Source organism: Spinacia oleracea, chromosome 3, assembly GCF_020520425.1.
Source record: "Spinacia oleracea cultivar Varoflay chromosome 3, BTI_SOV_V1, whole genome shotgun sequence".
Taxonomy (NCBI): domain Eukaryota; kingdom Viridiplantae; phylum Streptophyta; class Magnoliopsida; order Caryophyllales; family Amaranthaceae; genus Spinacia; species Spinacia oleracea.
Window position 1 is genome coordinate 9,892,806 of NC_079489.1, and position 16,311 is coordinate 9,909,116.

General features: G+C 35.0%; 3 protein-coding genes across 3 annotated transcripts; all 3 read left to right on the plus strand.

Moving 5' to 3' along the window:
* The first annotated feature begins 577 nt into the window (after positions 1 to 577).
* LOC110802016 (1-aminocyclopropane-1-carboxylate oxidase homolog 1-like) lies at positions 578 to 3,577 on the plus strand. Its single transcript, XM_022007444.2, has 3 exons — positions 578 to 1,236; positions 2,417 to 2,741; positions 3,058 to 3,577. Exons 1-3 carry the CDS (start codon positions 692 to 694, stop codon positions 3,304 to 3,306), a joined length of 1,119 nt encoding a protein of 372 aa, XP_021863136.2. The 5' UTR covers positions 578 to 691; the 3' UTR covers positions 3,307 to 3,577.
* A 6,286-nt stretch (positions 3,578 to 9,863) lies between these two features.
* Positions 9,864 to 13,242, plus strand: LOC110802040 (CASP-like protein 5B3). The gene is made up of 3 exons (XM_022007476.2): positions 9,864 to 10,340; positions 12,198 to 12,330; positions 12,845 to 13,242. The coding sequence occupies exons 1-3, from the start codon at positions 10,210 to 10,212 to the stop codon at positions 13,034 to 13,036; spliced, it is 456 nt and encodes a 151-aa protein (XP_021863168.1). The 5' UTR covers positions 9,864 to 10,209; the 3' UTR covers positions 13,037 to 13,242.
* A 360-nt stretch (positions 13,243 to 13,602) lies between these two features.
* On the plus strand, positions 13,603 to 16,224 carry LOC110802010 (WAT1-related protein At5g07050-like). Its single transcript, XM_022007437.2, has 7 exons — positions 13,603 to 13,854; positions 13,952 to 14,014; positions 14,161 to 14,277; positions 14,385 to 14,616; positions 14,983 to 15,141; positions 15,222 to 15,373; positions 15,607 to 16,224. The coding sequence occupies exons 1-7, from the start codon at positions 13,649 to 13,651 to the stop codon at positions 15,776 to 15,778; spliced, it is 1,101 nt and encodes a 366-aa protein (XP_021863129.1). The 5' UTR covers positions 13,603 to 13,648; the 3' UTR covers positions 15,779 to 16,224.
* The last annotated feature ends 87 nt before the right edge of the window (positions 16,225 to 16,311 follow it).

Consider the following 16,311-nt stretch of genomic DNA (forward strand, 5'->3'; position numbering starts at 1 on the left):
AACCCGAAAATAATCTGAACCAAAACGAAATAGATTCGAAATTAACTTAATGCGATGTGACCTTTTACCGAACTCGAATCCACTCAAACAAAAAAAAAACGAACCGAATTAACCCAAATCGTTAAATATTAGTTTACTACAACATGACCTAATCTAACCTAAAAATGATATCACCCAAAAAAATCAAACTAGCCCGAAAAAACCAACCCGATGTGAACTGACCTGGTATTACCAAAAATGTTGACTTGAACCAAACCCGATGCGACCATACATAAACCAAATTATACCCGACACCTGAATGGACCCGACCAAACCTATATCCGACCTGAAGTAGGGGTGACCAGAAATGACCTGAACCGAATTGATCTGACCCGAGACTGATTCCAAACGGGTCGTTTGCCAGATCTAGTTATATACTTATATCATACGAAATTAATACTCCATGTAGCCATTTCTGGATGGCAATGGGCGTACGACCTGATCCATTTTAAGCGCATGGGTCCCAAATATAAGACCCATTGGTTTTCTGTCCATAAGCACGTGCATATCCTCTTGCATCTGTTCCTACCAATAATAATAATATTACTTCCTGCATTATTTACAACGCTTCCTAAAAGTCAATGCAAAGAACAAAAACTTAATTTCAACTTATTTTTCAATTTCATTCAAGAAAGTTAGTTTCTAAGATTCAATGAGCACCCAAAGTACCATCATCGGAAGAGAAGGTAGCTGTTCCGATCGAACCAACGATCTCAAGGCGTTCGACGAACGAAAAACCGGCGTAAAAGGGCTAGTCGACGCAGGTTCGAAAACCATCCCTACCATCTTTATTCGACCACTCGAGTCTCGTTTAAACGATTTGGATACTTGTCATGAAAACATAAGTGTGCCCATCATAGACATTGCTCGTGTTGATGATGACGAAGATCGAACGGCTGAGGTTGTTAAGGAAGTCATTGTTGCAGCAAAGGAATGGGGATTTTTTCAAGTGGTAAATCATGGGATACCTTTAGAAATGTTGGAAGTTATGATTGAACGAATTCGAATGTTTCATGAACAAGATGATGAGGTTAAGAAGAAGTATTATAACCGCGATTTCGAGAGAAAGAGGGTGTTGTATTATTGCAACCATGATTTGTATAAATCAAAGGCTGTTAATTGGAGGGATAGTTTGTATGTTAATACTATACATACTTCTGGTCAAGTTGATCCTCAAGAGTTGCCTCCAATATGCAAGTCAGTTTTTTTTTTTAAATTTTTTTTTAATTGTGTTTGATTTTTGAAATTGGAATTGATTTACATTATCATATGATAGAAATGCCTAAAATATATACCAATAATCTAATTAATTTTACTTGTTTGTTTTTATATGTTTGATATGAATTGTTCCATGTTCAATTGTGTTACACTTTGATTTTAGTGTATTGGATTAGGTTCAGTTTGGTTTGACAAAAAACATTTTCGATAAAAAATGGTATTTTATGAAAATCGTACGTACTTCAAAGGAAAAACCCACCCAAAAGTGTTTAAAGGTTATAAGTTGCGACAATAATAATAGTGTGTTTGTATAACGTGTCGATTTTTCACGTGTCAATTATAAAAACAGGAAATTAGAGATTTTCTACCATAAATACAATATTATTAGAATAAATTAATAGGGTAGAAATTCATTAATATCCTAATTTCAAATACTTATATTAAGTCTTTTATTGAAAGTTATGTATATTTTGTTTGGGAAGTTCCTACAAAATGGAGGAAACTTCGAAGTCCCCTAAGTATGTGGAATTTCTCATTTGAGGTTATGATCGATAAACCAAACAAAATACGGAGTATCATATTGATACTCCGTACTAGGTACGCCATAAAAAAAAAATACTAGGAAAAGTTATTTAATTTACACAAATACTAACTGGATTAATTTTTGCATTGATTCATAATAATGCCAACTTTAGATAAGAGCCGGACACGGGCTACTGGTATTAACTGTTGAATATGATCTTCGAGGGTGAGTCTTGTGAGGATATATAGTTGTCTCACATAGGAGGAAGAACATATATATGTTTGATGACTTTATTACTCGTGTTGTTATATTAGCGTAATTATTAGCCATTGTAATCAATCAACAAAAAGATAGTCGATCCTAGTGGTGTGTTCCATTCGCCTGGTCAAATGAGTAATTAGCCATTAAAATACATATGAACTAATTAGAACTTATTTAATTACACTACTCGAATCTCATTTTTTCTATATTGATCTTATCTTGAACTTAATAAGTGAAAATAAGGTGAATAAAATCGGGGCATAACGTAGAATAATAGCCTCAAAGTTGTCAATGTCATTATCATCGTTGAAATTCATGTGGTTATTTTTTGAGTCAGACGAATGTGTTAGTAAAACAAATTCTACCCTATTGCAGGGATGCGATGTTGGAGTACATCGACCATATCCTTAAACTTGGTGATCGAATACTTATGTTACTATCAATGGGTCTTGGACTCGAACCTGAATGTCTTAAGAAACTCGTAAAGGGTAAAAAAGGTTGGTCCTTAATTGGACACTATTACCCTCAATGTCCAGAACCAGAACTTACAATAGGAACTAATGGACATGCCGATAACTCATTCATCACCATACTTTTACAAGATCAAATAGGTGGTCTTCAAGTTTTGTACGACAATAAATGGGTTAATATCGAGCCTGTTACCGGCGCTTTGATTGTTAACTTCGGAAATATACTTCAGGTACGAGTTAATTTTAAAGGTCCGTTCTATTATACTTATTTTGACTGAACTTATCTATACTTATCTGAACTTATTTTATCTGAAAAATCCTCATTTTGTTTGAAATAAACTTATTTGTGTGTGAAATGTCTAAAATAAACTTTTTTTTGCTGAACTTATATTATCTTAACTGAACTCATCTGAACTTATCTGAACTTATCTGAACTTATTTTGTCTGAAGTAAGTCAAAATAAGTCGAACAGAACAGGGCCTAAACGTGTTACGTTCTAGGTTGTTGTGTTACATTACTTTCTAATTGTTTTGTTCGATTTTACAGATTATAACTAACGACGTGCTCAAAAGCGTCCAGCATAGAGTGATTGCGAAAAATGTTGGACCACGGGTATCTGTTGCATTCTTTTTCCGTGGTCTTTTTTCATCGGATCAGATATATGGTCCGATTAAGGAACTGACTTCGGAAGAAAATCCACCGGTTTATAGGGATTTCACAATTGAGGAAATCACCACATACTTCTTTACCAAATCCCTTGAGGAGTTTGGGATCGACCATTTCAAGCTTCGATGACAACCCGAAGATGGTCACTAAGTTCTACAAGGGATGATGAGACAACATTGTGTTATTTTGCTACATAATAAACAAGCTTCTACATAGCATGAATGTAATTGAAAGAAAACTAGAGTTAGTTTTGTGCTTGCAAGGTGTTTTAATTTGTTTCATTTTTGTGTTTTGTGAAGAATATTGTTTTTAATTTGGTTTTTTTAAAGTGATGGCTCCGTATTTTGATTTCTTATTTCTCCATTACCATCGTCAAAGTAAGTAAGGATGTGTTCGGCGGTACCGTTTAGGTAGCTACTAGCGTTTTAACCTACTCACGATGCTACTTGTAAAACTTGTAAGTGTTTGGCAAGATAGCGCGTTGTTTAGGTAGAGGTTGAGTAATATTTGTCAAACATTAAAATTAGTAGCGTTCAAATGTAGAATGTAGCGTTTGATGATTTATAGTAAAAATTTAAACAATATATATAGCTTTTATTGTACTTTGCAATATTAACTGTTACTTTTACCGAACACTATCCTATATAGGTTACCCGTTATTTTGACAGCTAATTGTTACTGACTATTATTCACTGCTACTCGCTACTCAAACGCTAACGCACATTAGCCTCAAAAGGTTAAAACCCATCTAGACCCACTAACAACACGTACTGTATCCATTTTTCTCGACACAACCCTTGACCCGGCTAATGAACCCTGATATACAATGTGTCTTTCGTGTGTCAATCATCCCCAACCCTTGACCCACCAGAGCCATTCAACCCGCCTCGTTGGCCGTCTCGGTAGATGGAAAGATCACTTTCCATAATTTCATAGAAACAACCCAGTTTTAGTCAAAGAGAGATTATTGGTCCCTCATCACTCTTGTCAGTTTTTGCCTTGTTTTTCTTTAAGAAATACTTCATTATATTAGATGTGAATACGAAATCGATGGACGATTCTATAGCAAGAATAGGACGTCGTAGACTTTGACCAGAAGGCTTTCCTAATTTTGCTTCGATCAGAAGGCTTTCCTAATTTTGGTTTATTCGTACTTGAATACAAATTAGAATTACTCAAACTTTTGCAGGCCATGCTACCTGGAACTTTCGAAGTCGAATGCAAGGATGAGTTGATGATCCACAGTCATGGAAGCTCATTTACAATTACCTCTAAAGCCAGTTGGGATCTGTGAGCTTCTAGAAAATTCAAGAAATAATAACCTCATACATATTATAATCAACTACTACCTCCGTTTCAAAAAGATAAGATCTTTACGTTTTTCGTTTAAGTCCGTTTCATACTCTTTTATACACTTTTGATTTATTCTATTTTTTGATATAAAAATTTACTATCTTATCGTTCCTATCCCACAATATTTACTACTTTCTACTCACTTTCACTTACTTAAAATAGACTTGATCAAAAAGCGGTCCGGGCCGAGGGCTTAAAAATCTGTCCATTATGTCGGGCCGGGCCAAACTTCAAGCCGATTTTTTATGCCCAAAACCCGCTATTCCGGAGTAAAAATAACAGGTTTTTGGGCCATTTTCGACCGGGCCGAATTTATAACTAAAATTGTTGTTTTACGTTGCCCAAAGCCCGTAATTTTTTTTTAAAAGTTCGGGCCGGGCCGGGCCCGAGACTCGGGCCAAAATTTTCTGGCCAAAACCCATTAATTTTCGGGCCCGGCCATCGTTGATCAGCTCTACTTTATAAAAAAAAATCTTACACACCCACATTTTTACACATTTATCTTATTTTATTATATTCAACCAACTTTCCTACTTTTATCTTAATATTTATACAAATAGTAACTGTAAAGATCTTTCTAAAACTGAAATAGTGCATATTATAATCAAATACTAAGCTATAATCAAGGTGTTCCGAATAATTTTATTTGAAAATATAGGCATATAGCCTATTATATATCAATATCGAGTACCGACTCAAGAATTGATTAAGGGAGACTGATTATACGGAACAACAAATTAGCCTAAGAAGTTTATAACCCTTTACAATTGCATTAAACCTGGCCCGGTACTTGACTTGTTTGTATAAGCTTTGAATTTTGACCATGAGTTTAAACAATTAAAACATTTATCACTAAGATATGACGTGTTTTTATTTCATCATTGCAAAAAAGAACATAAGTTGTTGTAAATGTTATTTGGGCGATGATAAAGGTCGCAAATTGCGACAATATTTAGTTGTCACAATTTTACGTGTCGGAGTTTAATTGGTACATATATGCGTCACGTAGGATATGCGTCATCAAAATATTTTTTCTATCAATGCAATATTTTTATTATGAAAATATGTAAATAAGGTAGTCGATATGAAGAAGGAAACAAATTAAAATATTAAGATTTTTCTACCGTGTTATATAGCATGTATAATAGGTTATACGGTTTTTTCATGAAATACCCCTGAGGTTTCACAAAACGCACCAAATACACCTGCGCGTTTCAAATCACATAATATACCCCTATTTAAACTTAAATGCACCAAATGCCCCTAGACTTAACGGAAGTCTAACTCCGTTAACATTAACTCTTAATTTATCCGACTAATCCTAATTAAATACTAATTAGCCTAATTAATCCTGAATAACACCTAATGAACCCTAATTAACTCTAAATCCCCTCTCTTCTCTCACTCTCCTCTCAATCTCAAGTCCCTTTTTTTCTGGGTATCAAAATGGTGAAACCAACCACAATTTTTCCTTTCTTCAAACCATTTTCATCAAATATCAATTGCTAACTCAAACCCCCAAATATTCGAACCCAGATTTTCGAGTGAATTGAAATCGTGAACATGAATTGAAGTTTGATGAAGAAGGGAAAGATTAAGACGATGACGAATGGTGATGATGATATTGTAACGGCGGAGGTTGCGGCGGAAGTAACAGATGAGGGAAAGGGTTGCGGCGGTGGGGGCGGCTCCTTTTCTCTCTTCTGTTCCTTTCTCTCTCCTTATCTTTCATTGCTTTCTTTGCAGCCTTACTTGAATCAATTTCTGGGTTTTAAGCCCCAATTCTTCGATTTCAGCCATAATGGAATGCAAAATTAAATTGAAAAATCAAACAAGAATGCAAAAATCATCCTGGGTTATAATAGAATTAACGGTTTATTCATCTGAATAAATCAGATTAAAGTCGACCCTCTATCCGCGATTCTAATTTGCATACGCAATTCTAATCCTCTTCTCCTCCCACAACATGCATCTCCATTAACAAATGAAGGGTCATACCTTTGGTTTATACCAGACTCAATCATCTTCAAAAACATACAAAATGTCAGATTATCAATCTTGTCAACAACAATGAAATTTCTCTTTGCAGGTTGTCAATTGCAAAAATTCAATGATACCAATAACTTAATTTCCAAAAATGGAAATAATAATAAAGTGGGATGCAGATTAAAGAGATCGAGTCATCGAGAGAGCTTGACACTAGCTTACTACTTTTCTCTAACTTTTTTTTTTTTGGTAATCTACAACTTCTATCTCTCATACCCTTTGTGTTGTTGCATACTTGCAAATATCAAAAGAAAGAATCGAGAAGAAAAATGGCAGAAGAAGAGGAGGAGAGGAGAGAGAAGAAGAAGAAGAGGAGGAGAGGAGGAATTTTGTTTTTAAAAAAAATAGTTAAATGTAAAATATTGGGTGAGTAAGGGTATAAAGGTACAATAATGCTAACGGAATATTAACGGCGTTAAGTCTAGGGGCATTTGGTGCACTTTAAGTTTAAATAGGGGTATACTATGTGATTCGAAACGCGCGGGTGTATTTGGTGCGTTTCGTGAAACTTCAGGGGCATTTCATGAAAAAACCGTAGGTTATATAAGTTAAATATTTTACTTTCCAATTTAAATCATGACGCATAAACATATCATGTCATCATTGTGACACGGCTTAAATCATTTTCAATGTTATTAATATAGCAAACCGGGACCAAATACTAGCATTGGATGGTACCGCGTAAGCAGTTACAACTTGCAAGGGAAGAAAATTCCACGAATGATCTTAGCAATCTACTATACTTTTTATCCCTTATAAAACTTGGCATGATCTTAACTTACACATTCATCTTACAAAATAAAAAGGTATTCCACCTCTGCTTGTTATCCATCTTTTATTCTAAAACTTCAAACGCTGTTTCTCAGTTTCTGTCACAAGTGAGAGAGAGAAATGGCGGAATCCATAGTTTCTGATCTTGTTAAGACTATTTTAGAGAAACTGGGTTCTGAAGCATACAAAAAGTTCATGTATGCAAAGGACCTGGATTCCCACATTCATACACTCCAAGATCTTAAGACCACCATTGAAGCTACACTTGTTGATGCAGATTCCTTGGAGTCATGCACCACCACACTAGCTGAGTTGGATCGTTTCTTGGAAGAGCAGTTAGATAAAGCCGAACTGAAACAAGTAAAGCGAGGAAACAAGTTCATCAAACAGTTACGCTTCCCTTCAAAGATGTTGGTAGACTCAGGGCTATCATTGAGAAGCTTGATTGCATTGCAAGAAACCATGCCAACTTTGGTAGCATAGCTATGATCAGTTCATCGGTTGACCAGATGAATGGACGACGAAGGAGCATTCAGAATATGGTTAGCTCTTCAATCCTCAACAATTTAGTTGTTGGGAGGGATGAAGACAGGGATAAACTTGTAAACATGCTGTCTGATTGATATTTATCTATCAAATTGTAAAGGATGTCGACATCTCTGCTCCTTTAATTTGGAAGGATCCCTGATCTGATTCGTTTACGTCTTGAGGGGTTTGATAATGTGGAGTCTCCCATATTCCCCAGCCTTGATTTACTTGATGTTTCCGGAATGCCAAAATTGAAGGGATAGTGGAAGATGTCTTGGTCTAGTGGAGACCAAGATTCAAGAGAGCTTCTCCAGATTCAGCAGCATCAGAAGTATGCATGCATTTCTAGAATTGTACTACGTGAAGTTGGCAATTATAACTGCAAGGCAACATATACACAATTTAATTTCACCTCTCTTTCAGTTTTCAGTTTTCACTTTTCAGAATGCCAAAATTAATAAAGGGAAGGTGGACGATGTGGTCAAGTTGGCAATAACAATTACAAGGCAACAAATATACGATCTTGAATATCTCGATATCAAAAATGATTGGAGCTTGGGTCAACCTGGACAAACACTTACCCTGTTACCCACCTAAGTAGTTGTTTCTCCTTTCTCCAACCTGCAAAATTTATATTTACGTGATATAAATGAGTTTGAGCTTCTTCCAGAGAGCATTCGAGAGTTGTCTTCAATTCCTTGGAATACTTATGGATCACTAAATGTGAGAAGCTCAAGGCAATACCAGAATGGATCGACAACCTCAGCTCACCTCCCTAGAAAGACTTATTTTGTCAAAATGCCCCAACTTGCCGCATCAAATAAGTAACCTCTCCAACTTCATGATGCTCAGTATTGATGGATCGGATGCCCCTTACTTATAGAGAGGTGCAAGGAGCCAAATGGGGAATACTGGCCCTTTATTCAACATATTCCTGATCTATCTATTTACCCGTGAGAAGTGAGAAGTGAGAAGTGAGAAGTGAGAAGTGAGAAGTGAGAACAACTTAGAACTTAGAAACGTTGTGAATAAATCAAAATTATACAACTAGCTTTCTTATCTAAATTTGTTTAAAAGATTTTGTATCTATTTGCGCCACCTTTATATAAGATTTTGTATTACCTACAACCTCCCTTTTGTTTGATATTTCTACCCTTATTTAATAAGGAGTATATATGTATTATGTAGTTCCTACTTTCATCTCACCTTACCTCAGGCTTATGTAATTTGAGATCCTATCATGGTATGAACTTAAACAGTAAAAGTCCATATCATGATACCAGTTAAAACTTCACAAGTCTCTTCTTTTGTTTCGCATGAATGTATTGGAAAAACACCAGAGTTAGTTTTGTGCTGGCTATGGGTTTTAATTTGTTGCATTTTTGCATTTTGTCTATAAATAATATTGTTTTTAAATTTGGTGTTGTGAAGTGTTGTATTTTTATTTCTTATATTTCCTCCTTTATCGTCAAAGCAAGTGGTCTCCAAAAGTACAAATATTTCCTCTTATATAAAACAAAATTGTGTGTACAATAATTTGGTACATATTCAAGGAAAAAGAGAGAACACCAAATTTTCTGTGGCGTAATATATTTAATGTGAATTATGGTTAATATCATAAAAAGATAAGTTCTATTAAAGTGATATTAAGCTAACAATATCTGTAAATCTATACTAAAATATTAAAGGTCGTCTATAGAAAATATATGTGACACATGACGTTTTGTTTATGGGTCATTCGCTATATGTCATTTTTACATATATATATATAAAAAAACATGGTCTGAACCCCTGATTTTGAGTTTAAACAATAATACTTTTACCACTAAGTTATTACATATTTCACGTGAATGTTATTAATTTAGTAACTCAGGGCATCGCCCGGCCCCAAAAATTAGTTAAGGGTTATATCCGGTTGTATGTCAAAATGACATATTAGAATAAAGAAAAACAAAAAACATTATTAATGTAGCATAATGATCAAATATAATGATGAATGATAGCTTTGACCTTTTGATTTTCAGCCAAGATTGAGTAGCTCACAAAATACCCTTTGCCAATTTTCCTTGCCTTACACCCTTAATCAATTAAAACTAATCATTACTTCTTTCCCATTTTAGAGTTATTTCCTGTAATTTCTTCCATCAAATCCCTAATCACCCAAATTCCCAAAATCAGTTTGGACACCCTCCTCTGTTTTTGCTCTGTTTCCCATCAAATTTCCAAGCCCATCCCCTTTATTTTTTCTGGGTATGATTGAATTTGTGTTCTGATGTGGATTTTTGTAATGGGTATTTGAGAAATTGTTTGATTTTGGTTTGGGAAAGAAGAAAAATGAAGGATTTTGCAGGAACACCAGGAACTATAACTGGGTTTGTTTTAAGGATTGCTCAATTTATGTTTGCTGCTGGTTCTATTGCTTCTATGGCAACCACTTCTAGCTTCTATAATTTCACTGCTTTCTGGTATTTTATTCACTTCTTTCAATTAAGTAATTCGTTTTTATCATGTTGTTTATTACACCCTTTGTCCGGATATAATTGGTTACTAATTCAAATTACATTATCTACGTGGTATATGATTATTAAAGGGGGATTAGTGGACTACATCTTTTATTCTGTATTTTCTGTTTAATTTGATGTTAAATAGCCAGGCATGTGTTTATTTTGATCGTACATGGATAAAAATTGCATGTTGTAATAAACATTGTTTGTGAACTAACATTTTCTCTTAGCCTAATTAGACTTATCTTTTTCGTTTAGGAATAAGCCACAAGTTCAATACTCGGTATAAATTATAAATAGGGAAGAGGGGATTCCAATCCTGAAACTTATACTTTCTCCGCTTCAAAATAGTTGCAACACTTTGTTTTTTGCACTATTCGCGTAATCTACTTTGTTTAATTTCGATGATCTATACTTTAGGAAAAATATATTTACGTGGAATCTTGTTAGATTCGTCTTAATGTATATTTTGCGAAAATCAATTTTTATAATTTTTAAATATCGGTAATTAAATATGTTAATCGTTCAAGATATGCATTGGCAAGCGTGCAAAACAAAGTGTTGCAACTAAAAAGAATCAGAGGAAGTAGTATGCATTGGCACTCAGTCTTCAGTCTTAACCACTAGGTTAAGATCTTATTTGTCCTGATTAGACTTATCTAAAATGGGGTTTTCCTTTTATATGTATTGGTGTATATAATCTTTAGGCTATTGGAATATAGTTACTTTCCTTGGTTATTTTTTGTACAGCAAATAAACAAATCCATGGTTATATAGTTTTCATTTTTAGCATTGTTTAGTATAACTAAAAAGACTTATACAAAACAGGAAATCAAAAACTTCATGTGCCATGTTTATGGATGAAAGGTGCTGATTAGTACTCTACTGAACTGTGAAGTAGCTAGTCTGATTGCGATTTTGCGAAGACAGTATTTGTTCCTTGGCTGTAGTTTCAATTTATTCAGAACTTTTTTCAACATCCAATTCCTTACTTTAGGTTCTTCTTTCAATGGTCATAAAATTTTGTTCCTTAATCATTAGTCTCTTCCTAGGATGACTTATCTTTCCCATAATTTCCCGAGTTTTTCTTTACCTCTCATACTTATTCCTTATCGCCTTTTTAGTGCAGGACAGGAGCTAGTCTTTCTTGGCCATCTATGTCATTTTCATAAAATTCTTATATACTGTACTGTTTTTTGGTGATTCCATTACTAGTGGCTACCGAAAACTAAGAACACGATATGATTCTTCTTAGCGAGAACAAGTTAAGTACTAATACGCATGAACTTTTGTGACGACATCTAGGAGTTGTTACAAAATCCTTTGAAACTCTAGCAGAAAACTGCATACTTTAATCCAGTATAGTAATTTTCAAGCCTCTAAACCACCCGTCTGAATCATCATAATTCTATTATTTCATGTATAATGATGTGGATTCCTCTTTACCAGTGTGTTTACTTGCTTAATTACACTGTGATCATATTAAGACAAAGACTGAAAGAAGAAAATTGAGGAGTTTCGTATGGAGCCTTCGTTTAGATTTCATACTGAAAACCCTGCAAACTGAAACATAAAGACTTGATTATTAGCTTACAAACCATGTATAAGAACTTCTGGTAATCTGCATAATCTGTTCATTTAAACTGTAAGAAATAATTCAAAAACTTGTACAAGGAAAATGGTCACTTTTCAGCTTTTTGATGCATAATGTTGTACTCTCTGTAACACGTATTGCCTTTGCAGCTATCTAATAATGTTTCATCCTTGTATTTGGAGGGATTTCAGACGAATGACTGAAACACATATTGCCTTTTGCAGCTATCTAATAGCTGCCATGGGTTTGCAAGTAATATGGAGCTTAAGCCTCGCTTTGATGGATGCCTATGCACTAGCGAAGAAAAGAGTGCTCCACAATTCAATCCTTGTTAGCCTTTTTGTAATCGGAGATTGGGTAGGCTTCCTGTTATTACTTGATACTTCCTGAATTTAACAATTACTGTCTTTGTCTGTGTTAGACTATTCATTTTAACTCGATCAAGTACCCTTGTCACGTCAAGATATCCTCAAACTTCAATGTGTATAGACAATTCACAATTCATTAGACCAAAATATAGAAATATTTTGATGAAATCGCAGAGTCAGAAACTTGGACACATACATGAGTTCGACATGGGTATGTGAGTCCGGGTAAATTAGGTCTTATCATAGAGCCCTTTAAGGTCATCATACTGACTGAATTTGTTATTTTAGACAACAGACAGTCAATTTGAGGACTGAACTAGAAACTAGGAGAATCATTAAGATAGGGAGGAAGTATATATATTTCTTAAGTTCTAATAAGTTCTGATAAGATAAATTCAGGAAAAATAAGTAAAAATCAGGTGAATAGAATGCACCCTAAGTTGCATCAACTAAAAAGCAAGGTTTATAAGGCACAACTTTGACAATGAGTGATTTGCTAACAGGTAACGGCTACATTGTCTCTTGCAGCAGCTTCTGCATCTGCAGGAATTACGATCCTGTACTTCCATGATATCGGAGACTGTACCATCGTAGCAGAATGCTTCAAGTATCAGCTTGCAGTTTCTTTAGCCTTTCTAAGTTGGCTAACAGTTTTCCCTTCATTTCTCATCATGTTATTGCTTCTAGGGTTCTAGCAGCAAGCTAGATAATCTTCTTGCTTCGGATTCTGTACACGAAATGCAGTACATTTTTACACTGTAAATAGAAACAAAATGACATCAAAGTATAGGGAGGAGGAGATTGATTCTCATTTTTTTTTCCTTCCCCTTCTTTTATGTTTGTATAGCTCATGTCAATTCATCACACTTGTAATCCAGAAAGGAATACTCATTTGTATTTACCCAAATTTTGAGAAATTAAGTAAACCATTACATACCATAAGTTCATGTAACTACTATAATTTTATCAAAATATATTGATAAAAGACGGTGAATGTTAGAAAGAATGGCCTAACATAAAACTCCTGAAGATTACCAGCATATCTGCTAGTATAATGCAATGCTATCTACCATATTCGACAGAATTATTCCTGAAGTACAAACTTTTGTAGTTGTGAAGTTTATGATGCATAACACGGAATCTCGTAATCATGATTCTCTGAAGCTGGCCTGGAACAAGATGCTAACAGTGAAAGGACATTCAATAATGATTAATGAGGAATAATATGAGATTAAACCACCTATTTTACTGTATTTAAATGAGGTTCAATATCGAAACTTGACACGAAAATAGCAGGAAGCTAAGTAATGGCTACGAGTAATAGTAACATTAGAAGCTTTTACTTGAGGTTCAAGCCACACATGTTCATGATCCTATCACAGATAGGCTGGACTTTACTGTATTTCATCACTGAAGCATCCTTTAATCATGGGATGAATCCTTACGTTTACATAACTTACCGCCATGTCGTTGCTGGGGTGGTGATGTTCCCCTTTGCCTATTTTCTAGAGAGGTTGTTTTTATTTTACCATATTAACATATTCTTGATACTGCATCTTTTATACTGTATAACTTAGCCAGTAAAATTTGAATTCTTCTGTATCATGCAGAAAAGCAAGGCCAAAGTTGACAGTAGCTCTAATTGCAGAAATATTTGTGCTCTCTCTCCTAGGGTAAGCCTACAAGAGTGATGATATACAACTAAATATTGTAACGATGTTCCAAAATTTCACAGTATCCACAGTATCATGATACATTCAGGATTCATATCTTACATTACAGAATTTCACAGGTAACTATTTGCTGCTAATTTTGGCAGGGTAGGATTGGCGCTTAACATGTATTTTGCAAGCTTAAAGTATACTTCTCCGACCTTTGTTGCATCAATGATCAACACAATTGCATCCTTAACTTTTGTGATTGCGGTTGCACTCAAGTGAGTAAATCCCCTTGCTTTTTAAATGACATACAACAAATTCTCCTTTTCAGTTCAGCTCAAAAGAACAGGGCCTTATATTATACTCTGCATGTGTAAGTATGCAGGATGGAAGTTCTTGACATTTGGAACCCTCGAGGGGCTGCAAAAGTTCTTGGAACCTTAATTTCCTTGGGAGGTGTCTTAGCCATGACACTGTACAAGGGATCTGTCATAAAAAGTATATGGAATCCTCTGCTACATATTCAAGGAAGTACAACTACGAACGAGAACTGGTTGATGGGTTCAATTCTAACTACAGCAAGCTGCCTATCATGGTCCATATGGTACATCATGCAGGTTCGAATCATATTCAAGAAATGAGTCATACAATTCAGTTTAAGGTTAGTTCAGGTTGGGATACATTTTGGGTCAGTTCAGCTATAAAACATCTGTTAAGGCTCTGTTTGGCAATCAATTTCAGTCACCTTAAATGATTAACTTATCAGTTTCAGCTCAATTTTACCAAACATGTAATGCAACCAGCTATCTTAACAATTTCAATACCTTATCAGTTTCAGGTGTTGACCTATCAGTTTCAGCTCAATTTCAGCTAGTATTGCCTAATAAATCCTGAAACTGATTGTCCATAATGAATTATAGGGTTTTCCTTTTAACCCTGTATGATGTATCCTTAAAAGTCCATATGTTTACTGATAACTATAGGCCTTCACTCTGAAACGATATCCTGCACTTCTATCACTGACGACATGGATGAGTTTCGTAGGAGCTGCACAGTCTGCTGTTTTTACTGCATGTGTACAGCGCAAGCCGGCAGCTTGGGCAATCGGTTTCAACATCGACCTCTTGTCTACTGTTTATGCTGTAAGAATTATTTTTGATACTCATGCAGTAAAAAGTTTTTGCTGATAAGTATGATCTTATACTGTCACATGATTGTGCAGGGAGTGGTTTGTTCAGGCTTAATAGTGTTCCTTCAGTTATGGTGCACAGAAGAAAAAGGACCTGTTTTTGTGACCATGTTCAACCCTCTTTCAACAATACTTGTTGCTTTATTAGCATATTTTGTCCTTGGCGAAAAGCTTTACGTTGGCAGGTACACAAATTCTCGAGAAATTTAGGCCACGTTCTCTTCACCTTGTTTTTACAAAACTGTAACTCATTTCACTAATCGAAAATCATTTTTCACTGAAATTTTCTACGATTCAAAACTGAAATTTGCTTGTGTAAACTGATTTTTACTATCAATCCAAAACATTTCTATAACAAGATTCAGAACAAGTACAGAAAGGAAAGATTAACAATTTTCTGAATCATGTATATGATCAGCATACTGGGGGCAGCTATAGTGATCTTTGGTATGTACCTCTTAATGTGGGGCAAAGAAGAAGCACAGACAAACTTAGCAGGGATCTTTCGAAACTATAAAGACTCGAGAAGTTTAAAACCAGAGGCATTCACGACTACATCAGAAGGAAGAGAGGAGATAACAGAACCATAGTTACAACCTTAGAGAAGATGACTGACAATCTGACATGCAGAACGAAGACAGTAGGAAACAAGGACAGATCGATAGAAGCTGGAAATAAAGGAAGCTCATCAGTCATCTTTAAACAGGCCAAGATTTAAGCAATCATATATACAACGATAATCTCTGCTTGCATTTAACGCGAGAGGTAGAATCAGTTCTCTCAGGTTAGCTGATTTTAACTAGTAATATGGTTCTGTTTTCTAGGTTAATTAGGCATTAGCCCTCTCTTGGACTAAATATTTAGAATTATTCCTGGTTATTTTCTGTAAAAATATTAGTTTATCTGCTATCTGATTAGTGAAGATCAGATCCAATCACAACCTATCAGTCTGCTTGCATAGTTGCATCTGTAAAAGCTAGCTCCAGGGCTGGATACATTAACATGAATTCTAGCGATCTTGCAGTCTTGCGTGTTATTTTCCGAATTATTTGACCGTGAATCCAATTTTTTTTGGTAAAAGTGCACCTCCTAGTTTCTGTCTCCATAGATTTACACCGATACA

What these genes read in the sequence shown, in the direction of transcription:
- LOC110802016 (XM_022007444.2), top strand. Translation starts at nt 692, where the DNA reads ATGAGCACCCAAAGTACCATCATCGGAAGAGAAGGTAGCTGTTCCGAT. An exon ending in GAGTTGCCTCCAATATGCAA is followed by an intron (nt 1,237 to 2,416) that starts GTCAGTTTTTTT and finishes ACCCTATTGCAG; the next exon opens with GGATGCGATGTTGGAGTACA. An exon ending in ACTTCGGAAATATACTTCAG is followed by an intron (nt 2,742 to 3,057) that starts GTACGAGTTAAT and finishes TCGATTTTACAG; the next exon opens with ATTATAACTAACGACGTGCT.
- LOC110802040 (XM_022007476.2), top strand. Translation starts at nt 10,210, where the DNA reads ATGAAGGATTTTGCAGGAACACCAGGAACTATAACTGGGTTTGTTTTA. An exon ending in TATAATTTCACTGCTTTCTG is followed by an intron (nt 10,341 to 12,197) that starts GTATTTTATTCA and finishes TGCCTTTTGCAG; the next exon opens with CTATCTAATAGCTGCCATGG. An exon ending in TTTTTGTAATCGGAGATTGG is followed by an intron (nt 12,331 to 12,844) that starts GTAGGCTTCCTG and finishes ATTTGCTAACAG; the next exon opens with GTAACGGCTACATTGTCTCT.
- LOC110802010 (XM_022007437.2), top strand. Translation starts at nt 13,649, where the DNA reads ATGGCTACGAGTAATAGTAACATTAGAAGCTTTTACTTGAGGTTCAAG. An exon ending in GTGATTGCGGTTGCACTCAA is followed by an intron (nt 14,278 to 14,384) that starts GTGAGTAAATCC and finishes GTAAGTATGCAG; the next exon opens with GATGGAAGTTCTTGACATTT. An exon ending in GAAAAGCTTTACGTTGGCAG is followed by an intron (nt 15,374 to 15,606) that starts GTACACAAATTC and finishes GTATATGATCAG; the next exon opens with CATACTGGGGGCAGCTATAG.